This window comes from Haliotis rubra, unplaced genomic scaffold (genome assembly GCF_003918875.1).
Source record: "Haliotis rubra isolate DU_JTF1 unplaced genomic scaffold, ASM391887v1 Scf722, whole genome shotgun sequence".
Taxonomy (NCBI): Eukaryota; Metazoa; Mollusca; class Gastropoda; order Lepetellida; family Haliotidae; genus Haliotis; species Haliotis rubra.
Window position 1 is genome coordinate 332,532 of NW_025767438.1, and position 10,437 is coordinate 342,968.

General features: G+C 43.0%; 1 protein-coding gene across 2 annotated transcripts; it reads left to right on the plus strand.

Moving 5' to 3' along the window:
- Nucleotides 1-1,200: 1,200 nt before the first annotated feature.
- On the plus strand, nucleotides 1,201-5,953 carry LOC124259467. Of its 2 annotated transcripts, none has more exons than XM_046693601.1 (2): nucleotides 1,201-1,968; nucleotides 5,332-5,953. In XM_046693601.1, exons 1-2 carry the CDS (start codon nucleotides 1,500-1,502, stop codon nucleotides 5,496-5,498), a joined length of 636 nt encoding a protein of 211 aa, XP_046549557.1. In that variant the 5' UTR covers nucleotides 1,201-1,499; the 3' UTR covers nucleotides 5,499-5,953. The 2 variants fall into 2 exon arrangements, with proteins under 2 accessions (XP_046549557.1, XP_046549558.1); XM_046693602.1 differs by having other exon boundaries at nucleotides 5,335-5,953.
- Nucleotides 5,954-10,437: the final 4,484 nt, after the last annotated feature.

Genomic DNA, 10,437 nt, shown 5'->3' on the forward strand with positions numbered 1-10,437 from the left:
CACACACAACACAAACAGACATCCCTACCCACCTCAAACACAGACACACACACCCGACATCCCTACCCACCTCCACCTCAAACACACACAAACTGACATCCCCCACCTCCACACACAACACACACACAAACTGACATCCCTACCCACCAACCACACACACACACACACAGACATCCCTACCCACTCAAACACACACACACACACCCCACAAAACCGACATCCCTACCCACCTCAACACACACAACTGACATCCCTACCCACCTCAAACACACAGACACACACACCCTACCCACCTACCTCAAACACACACAAAACTGACACACACTCCACTCAAAACTGACACCCCTACCCACCTCTCAAACACACACACACACACATCCATCCCTACCCACCTCAAACACACACACTCACACCCACACACACACAGACATCCCTACCCACCTCAAACACACAGACACACACACACCTGACCCACTCCACCTCAAACACACAGACATCCCTACCCACCTCAAAACTCAAACACATCCCTACCCACCTCAAACACACAGACATCCCTACCCACCTCAAACACACCGACATCCCGACATCCCAAACCCACCACACACAACACACCGACATCCCTACCCACCTCAAACACACAGACATCCCTACACACACCTCAAACACACAGACATCCCTTCCAATCTCAAACACAAACACACACAGACATCCCTACACACCTCTCAAACACACAGACATCCCTACACATACCACACAACACACACACAGACATCACACACCATCTCACTCTCTCTCTCTCTCTCTCACTCTCTCTACACACACACACACTCCCTGCCACAGCACACGTACCAATACACACACACTTCCTAACACAGACACATCCCCACTCTCTCCAGACATACACATACGCCCCTATCTACAGCACACACACATACATCCCCACCCACACCACCCACACGTCCTGATCTCTCTCACACACATATATACACACACACACACACACACACACCCTTACCTAAAGAAACAGCAAATGCACACTCACATCCAAACCAAAATCTAACGATCCTTGTTTGTAATCAATTGTGATATTTAACAGAGACTGAAATGTTTATTCATTCAATTTTACTTATTATATATGTTCTAGTCATTTCAGCGCTATACGCAATCAATACGTCTGTACTAGTTGTGCCGACAATAGTATCGCGAGTACCTGTTTCACTGGCGCCTGTCGAAACGCGAAGCTGGGAATTTGGGAAAAACGCTGAAAATATGTGGGATACAGTAATTCCCATGCGTCCTTTTCTGTGAACGGAACATATTTGTGTTTTATTCTCGGATTCAGGACAGGAACAACCTAAACTCTACCCGACATAGACAACACAAGACAATTTAATGTACGAGGAAGCTCAACGTCAGCGAGAATTCTCCTTTCCCACGCGTAAGCTGATACTATTATAAGTACGACTAATGATAGCTGAGGGGCGCGCACCAGCCTGGAAATGAATCCAAATATGTCAACCGCTGACCCCTGTGAATTTAAAGCCGTAATTTACGGTATTGACGAGCATGGACACGAAATATTAAAGGAGAATTCCGAGGTTCAGATACCTATGTTTTTCCACCATGTGTTAGAGTTTAAACACTTCGTCATGGATTTCGTTGGAGTAGAAAGCATTGCAGAGGAGATTGGATTTATTCAATATGATGTGTTGCTATATCGTGTGAGCGACAATAATGAGCGCTTCGCAGTGCGGACACAGCACCAGTATAGTATGCAGATGCTGAAACTGCGTGCAAACAGAAATGACATACTTGAAATAATGATCTGTAAGAAGATCATTGCATGTGTCAAAGGTCGACCGGGGTCAATTTTAATTGTTCCCACGGTATCAGGAGGTCAGACGATGAGACGAGACCCGGATGTTCAATATTCGGTGGTATTCCAGAAAGAAGACCAAATGGAAGAATGTAAGATAGACTGGGATCTTTACTTGTTTATTCTATTTGGTTGTTATTGTTTCTTTCTGTTTTTAAAACCAGAAACTATTATTATTTCGAAAACCTTAATGAATAATGTGTTTCGCTGTAAGGGACCATTCATAATTCATGGCTAGACGGGTGGTGATGATTTGAGGGTTCACCCATTATGGTCTGGGTAGGTAGGGGGTAATCAACTTTGTACATAATAATATGAAGTAATTATGCTTACAAATTATGGGAAGGAGAGGAAGGAGGTAAGTCATTTTGTACACGACATGCAGGAGGTGTGTGTGTGTGTGTGTAAGGAGGGGAGGGGGCTGTTACTTGCTTCGTGCATACATTTTATTTAATTTTTATTATTTTATTCATTTTTTGATTTTTTCATTTCTTTCTGGGTTTTTTTGTTTGTTTTGGGTTTTTTGTTGTTGCTTTTAGTTTTTTGTTTTGGGTTTTAGGGTTGTTGCTTTTTGTTTGGGTTTTTTTGTGGGGGGCATTCACATTGAACATGCTTCTCCATGACAATCATCATCAGTAGTCAACGATAACTTTATATTCAGTAAACAACGTTTGTAACTAACGCGCTTATATCGAACTGACGGATGTAACGAGTGGGTATTTTGGGTCCCGACTACTTCACTCGTATAACGAACTACTGTTATAACGAACTAAAATTTGTCCCTTTGACTTCGTTCTAACCATAGTTTTCAGGAGCAAACTTGTGATTCGTTCAACAACTTTCTCATTTTTAGCATATATGCGTTTTATCTTGGATCTTGAGGTAATGCTAAGTTAGCGTTATTAGGAGACTTATGTATAATGAGATTTTGTGATGGATATAGAGAGAATACTAAACGATGTCCTGTGTAGTACCATATATTTATGAGACCCGTGTAGGTCCGGGTTAGAATATTGATCTTCAGTCACCCATGCTTGTCGTAAGATGCGACTAACGGGATCGGGTGGTCAGGCTCGCTGACTTGGTTGACACATGTCATCGGTTCACAATTGCGCAGATCGATGCTCATGCTGTTGATCACTGAATTGTCTGGTCAGACTCGATTATTTGCAGACCGCCGCCATATAGCTGGAATATTGCTGAGTGCGGCGTAAAACTATACAAACTCACTCACTCCATATTTAAGAGCGGGATCGGGTGGGCAGGCTCGCTGACTTGGTTGACACATGTCATCGCATCCCAACTGGGTAGATCGACGCTCATGCTGTTGATCACTGGATTGTCTGGTCCAGGTTCGAGTATTTACAGACCGCCTCCATATAGTTGGAATGTTGCTGAGTGCGGCGTAAAACTAAACTCACTCACTCACCATATTTATGAAACGAGTGAATGGTTTGGTATCTAACGAGCGAGTGAGTGAGTGAGTTTAGTTTTACGCTGCATGCAGCAAAATTACAGCTATATTGTCAACATTAGTCTATTTAATTAAATGTTTTTAAATAAACAAGGGGGTATGAAAAAGGGACCAAATGACTTCAACCAACATATCAGACAATGTTTGTGCCGGAGATAACGCTTCTGTGACTGGTATGACGTTTTTCTGATGGATATGAGGCCGTTGTGACGTATGCACGATGTAATGATATGTGATATTTTCTTATGAATATAACTTTCTTGTGATGATGTTTTTTCTTAGGTATATGACGCCCACTGTGTTGACAATATCGATCATAGTTGTTTTAATACTGTTGATGGCATGTGCTTCAAATGACTTTTGGAAACGTGTAAAATTTCCCAGTTTTAAAATTAGCATTTGAGATCATGACAGGAGTGTTTTCTCGTAACATATGGTCACTGAGTCTTGTTTTAAGCCTATTTTTACAGTATTCCGGTATATCGCATTAACTATAATCAAGGAGAATGTAGGAATTAAATGTACAATCAGAGGATCCACCTACGCCCAAGGGACACAAATCTGCACTACGATTTGCTGTGCCTTAGTTAACTGAGCAACCGACGACCCTTCATACAAGAAATGGCAAATATCACGTTGTTGAGTGCCACCATGACGTTCACCATGACGTTCATGGTTGTGATGTAAGACACAAAGAAAGAAGGTTCCTCAAACAGGGTGACCGTATTCAAGATTCCGAGCATTATAGGAAATGTAGGACATATCTTAACTTGACCCGTATTTTTTTACAAGTGGTCGCTCGTCACGTAGACCGAGGTTCCATTCTCCAGATGGAGACATTGAATTCCAATTGTATTTTTTTATTAATTTTTGTTGGCAGCGTTAAAAAAGAGTGTGTGAGTGAGTCGTGTAGTCCGCCGCTTTTAGCAATATTCCCACGATATTACGACGAGGGACACGCAATAGCCTATACACACTGAACCAAGTCAAAACACAACAGTCTCGTTTCCTGCTGACTGGGTTCCGTCCTATTGCGCAACATAGTACAATAACCAGTCAAGAATTTTGAGACCAATTCATTCAACTGGATACATAATTATTAATTAGTAATATTTGATACATCTAAGCACTTGTATATTGCAACACTACGCTGCTTCTAATCCTTACAAACACGACGTACAGCATGCTCTGTCGTTCAGAGTGCTCTGACAGACGGAAATCTCAAAACGAGGCTCTGCCGCTAGAACAGTTTGGCGGTCTGGTACGGAATTGATATTAAATCAATCACGTTGTGCGTTACAAAACTACACTGAATAAGCGCAAAGAACACATAACAGGTGTAACCAGTGAGCCACATGAATTGTGAATCATTTTACGACCTCATCAAACAGGGGCAGTCTGTGACGTCTTAGTTAAGGTCATGCTGCCTACACCTCGCCATAAAATATAGAAATACGATGTTATTAAAGTTTAAAATTAAAATTAACTTGTAAATACAATTTTCTTATGAAACAAGGAATTGGAATTTAGTGTAACCATAGTTGTTTGTGGTGTCTCTTTTCACTTTCACACGAGAAAATTCGGATCGGCTAAAAAGTAGGTCATTGTCTGAATTGGTTAATGAGACTCACGTTTCGGTTTGCATTGTGACGAGAAAACCCTTTAACCGCTCGGCTACCTCGCCGCCTCACCCGGCGAGATGTCCCAGATGCTGGTCGTGAGCGGCGACTTAGCGGAATCTCTGAAAGCACCTTTGCCACGGTACAGCCGGACATATGCGGGCCGCGGCGCAAAACAACATGCACACAAACTAAACAGAATTTTGATATAGACAGGCCATGGAATGTTAGGGAAAACAACCTCTTTCATTTTCTACACGTGTTAGAGCTATTCCTTGCTCTTTCATCATTTAAAAAATAAATAAAAAAAAAACAACCTTGTATAATAACACACTCGTACATAACATCCATGTCTGTTTCAGCAGCAGTTCCATTGACGCATAACAACATCGGCATGCCAGAAAGGAGGCGCAAGAAGAACCCGCAAAGGCTGAAGATGACGATTTGTTCGACAAGATCCGACGAACCGACGTCGTCCAGAGGAACAACCGGCAACAGGCAACGTTTAACGAACTGGCAGCCATGTTGAAAGAGCTGAACAATTCCACCCCGGTCTCGGAGGGCAAGTTCTTGTGTGGTAACTGCGGCAAGGAACGACTGGTGTGTCCCAACCGTAACAATGTCGGAAGAGTCAAGTACTTCCGCCGGAAGCACTATGACACTTGCGTGGCTTCCGGTGGCAGAGGGAAACAGAGGGTCTCAAGCCAAAATCGGCCGTTCAGCGTCATACCCTTTGATTGCGACGAATCTATCGAAGGAAGTCGAGACGAGCCCGAGTCTGTCGATGAAACGATGGGATCAGATGTGTCAAGGGAGATAACTCCAACTAAAGACATGATTAATACCGTTCCAGGTTTAGTCCATTCCGATGTAGTGTATGTAAAGCAAGAGTGGAATTCTTAATATGCAACGTTTTGTTGGGAAATAAGTCGTGCAAGACAATTAAGATGCATTTTGATGAAATTAAAGTGCACTGTATGATACGGACAAAAGAAGGGTGATTTTTTTGTTCGAGGGCAGTGTCTAACATCCATATGTAGCTGACACAGCACGCGCACACCCAGGTCCTTAATTTTATTTAGTACGTTGCGCTGGGAATGAGTAAAAAATAAGTCTATGTGCGATTGAGCAACTTGCATCTATGATTTGGGGGAGTTTAAGATGGCCTCCGTGCAGTCTTTGAACCTCTACTACAAGTCAAGATCCCAGTTAGAATTGATCTTCAGTAACCCATGCTTTTCGTAAGGGGCAACTAAAGGGATAGGGTGGCCAGGCTTGCTGACTTGGTTGACTGGAATATTGCATGTCATCGTATCCCAGGCGTTGGGTTCGATGTCATCGTATCCCAGGCGTGGGGTTCGATGTTCATAATGTCAGTCACTGGATTGTCTGGTCCAGACTCAATTATTTACAGACCGCTGTCATATAGTTGCTAAATTTGTTGTTTGTTGAACAACAAACCGAACGAGGATCCTGTACTCTCTGTCTACATCTCCATCAGCGGTTGATTCAGGTGAAGTCCATGGGATCGAGACCGCCTCCGTGGTGTAGTGGTTAGAGCGTCCGCCCGGAGAGCGGAAGGTCGCGGGTTCGATCCCCGACCGCGTCATACCAAAAGACGTTAAAATATGGTACTTGTTGGTCCCTGCCTGGCGCTCGACATTAATGGGTTACAACAAGGACTGGTCGGCTAGGAGTCAGTATAATGTGTCTGAGTGGGGTAGTCATGCTTCACTGCGGCATGGTATCTCAGTGGGCTAGCACTATAAAACCAGCTTAAGTCTGGGCTAGTACAAGCAGCCGCACATACACATACACACGCATGCACGTCGTCATATGAGCGAAATATTCTCAAGCACGACGTTAAATCCAATTTCACCTCACCTCACCTCACCTCACCTCACCTCACCTCACCTCAACTCTCACCTCACCTCACCTCACTCACCTCAACCTCAACTCTCAACTCAACTCACCTCACCTCCATGGGATCGAACTTTAACTCCAAAACGAAAGAAGCATAGATTCGTAACAGAAACAAAACAAAACTCTTTACACTTTCGTAAATAATCTCTGTTAAAAGCAGAGTCGATTGTACGATTTTGACTATGTCATGAGTATGCGTTAGGAATCAACTTCCTATGGAAATAAGACTTGCTCCAAGATTTAAATCGTTCAAAACATTTCTGAAGATACGTCTGTTTAAAAGAGCATTCTTTAACTAGACTTTAACTGTGCGCTTCGAGCATGCATTGAGCGTGGAGTATTAGCGCTATATAAATGCACTATTATTATTATTATTATAATTTGACGCCGCATTCAGCTGTACTAAAGCTGTACAACACGGTCTGCAAATAATCGAGTCTGGACCAGACAATCCAGTGATTGACACTATGAGATTTATTCGTCTTTATCACACATAAACGTTCGACACAGACACACACATTCCTACGACGATACACCAGTTTGGAGTGAGTGAGTGAGTGAGTTTAGTTTTACGCCACTCCAGTTTGGAGGTACATGGATTGTCACTCTCATACAGAGGGTTGAAAGATATACAAAACGGTATAATCATATTTTACTCGTTTATATTCAGAACAAGACGATTAACAATGCAGGTCTGAAAGCTTATTTCACTCTTTCTGAGAATTTACAAGCCTGAGTAGATATATAAGCTGAATCAACAACTTTCGCTCGTCACGCCGAAAACCATGTTTTGATTCCCAAATACATTATGTGAAGCCTATTTCTGGTTTCCCCCCGTTGTGATATTGCTGGAATATTGCAACAAGCGGCATGAAATCTCACTCACTCACTCACAATATACATTATTACTGTAACGGTGTTTGTCGACGGGGTGTCGATTAGGGACACCCGGTGTTTCGAGCATGTTGTCAGGCCAACGTTATCATCTATCGACGTTCTGTTTGTACACAGACTATTAACGGGTGGTGGTGCAGCCTAGTGGTTAGTGCGTTCGCTCGTCACGCCGAAGACCCGGGTTCGATTCCCCACATGGGTACAATGTGTGAAGCCCATTTCTGGTGTCCCCCACCGTGATATTGCTGGAATATTGCTAAAAGCGGCGTAAAACTAAACTCACTCACTCACTCTCTCACTACATGTGATTCTGTGCTTCATTATGAAAAGGTCTTAGCAACTCGACAGAAAGTACATCAACAGTATTCCGCCGTCATGCCAAAGCCTAGGTTTGAAACCACATTAGTGTAATATCCGAAATCTGTTTTCGAATTCTCCACAGAGAAAAATATAATTCAGTCACTCACTACAGAATCTCAGATTTATGTGTTATGTTCGTTAACTTGGATGATGCCATTAGGACATTAAGCACAGTCTTGTACCTCGTCTTGAATTATTTTATTCTCGTCTCGAATATATTTTGGTTGACAATACCTGTTTTTAATAGAAACATATCTTCTACATTCATTGGTAGCTTGGTATGTTTCACCACGATCACTGGATATTTCCTATACAGACCTTGGAATCTGTCCCTTGGCCATGAGTTAAGTTCAGCTAAACCATGGGACGACCCCTTTCCTTCAAACAAGGGGCGGTGGGGTAGCCTAATGGTTAAAGCGCTGGCTCGTCACGCCGAAGACCCGGGTTCGAATCCCCACATGGGCACAATGTGTGAAGCCCATTTCTGGTGTACCCCGCCGTGATGTTGCTGGAATATTGCTAAAAGCGGCGTAAAACCAAACTCAGCCAGTCAGTCACTGGATATTTCCTATACAGACCTTTCGTACATAATGGGAATCCGTCAGGAAATCAGGAATCGTTTCGGCTTGCCTTGCTCAGACCAATCTTTGGGGGAGGCGTGATGGAACGAGCCTGTTTTATGACGCCAAGTTAAACTTCTTGTTCCTGTTAAAGAAATGAAACCTCTACTGTTACCGGGGTCAGATCAGAATCCCATTTCACGGTACTAGTCCTACAGTCATGCAATTAAACTTCTTATTTTCCCAACATATGGAATATTGGCACCCCTACTCTCGAACCAAAAATAATGCCAATCACTAGATTGTCTGGTCCAGACTCCCTTATTTACATATTTGTCGTTAAACAATGAACATTACAAGGCCAATGACCACACAGAAACATGGCATTTTAGTGGCGCTTCAGGCTATCTTATTTCGTGTTGTCACTGTGAAATGTACCAACAGTTTGTCCTGTTTTCATGAGTGAGTGAGTTTAAGCCGCTCTCAGCAATATTCCAGCAATATCCCGACGGGGGCGAGGTGAAGTGTGGGAGGTGAAAAGGCATTTAACATCAGGTTCAATATTATATAACAGCATACATGAATGATTTTGGTACATATGGTTAGCGCTATACGCATAGCATGGAGTTTGCGCTATATAGATGGACACATTATTATTACTATTGCCTTGGGATCGAACCTAGATTCCGTTCCCAAGTAAGTCGCTCAGTCCACTAGGCCACGATATTGCAATATGATATTCATAACTCTCAATAACTTTGCATCACAGGTATGGATGTGTTCTTTATGGTGGTGGTGTTGGAATTTGGTTTAACGTCGTGCTTGAGAATATTTCGCTCATATGACGACGTAAATGCGTGTGGATGTTTATGTGTGGCTGTTTGTACTAGCCCAGACTTAAGCTGGTTTTATAGTGCTAGCCCACTGAGATACCACGCCGCAGTGAAGCATGAATACCCCACTCAGACACATTATACTGACTCCGAGCCGACCAGTCCTTGTTGTACCCATTAATGCCGAGCGCCAGGCAGGGACCAACAAGTACCATATTTTAACGTCTTTTGGTATGACGCGGTCGGGGATCGAATGGGACTTGTAGATCCGAATACCGTTATCAAGCAAAATGGAAGTACAACCGCTCAGACTTTTATGCATCCAGTAGGAAATACCAGAAACAGCACAGGGATATGCATAGTCTGTCTCCCAGTCCCTGAACCACATTATTTCCCCAACTGCCAAGCCCTCTTCGCAATGTTAAAGCTCTAAATGAAGCAAGTCTAGATTTCCTCAGGTTCTGAATCTGTGGTCTCCCTGGGGCTCCTTTTCTATTTAAATGGGCTTGTTTGTTACAATCAAAATTATATATATTCAGAGACTAATTGTTAGTATGCATGAAACAGCGGATATTCCTGCTGATTACAGTAACAACTGATGGTTTATCATCCACACCGCTTTCTACCCAGCATCTGAACCTGCTGCCAAATCCGCAACAATCTGCATCTCTCTCCCTTACCTGGAAGAACTGAAACCAACAATCGGTTATAATTACTTGGGTTGTCACAGAGATGCCAACCGCGACGATTGCATCGTAGTCACTACGAATTTTAACCTCAAGCTACGCCAGTACGACTGCACTAGACATTCTACGAAATTTGAAGAAAAGTCATTAAAATTCGGATATATAGACAAAAACATATATTTTCGTCGATTAAATACATTCTCGCCCAAAAG

What these genes read in the sequence shown, in the direction of transcription:
- LOC124259467 (XM_046693601.1), top strand. Translation starts at nt 1,500, where the DNA reads ATGAATCCAAATATGTCAACCGCTGACCCCTGTGAATTTAAAGCCGTA. An exon ending in AGAAGACCAAATGGAAGAAT is followed by an intron (nt 1,969 to 5,331) that starts GTAAGATAGACT and finishes TGTCTGTTTCAG; the next exon opens with CAGCAGTTCCATTGACGCAT.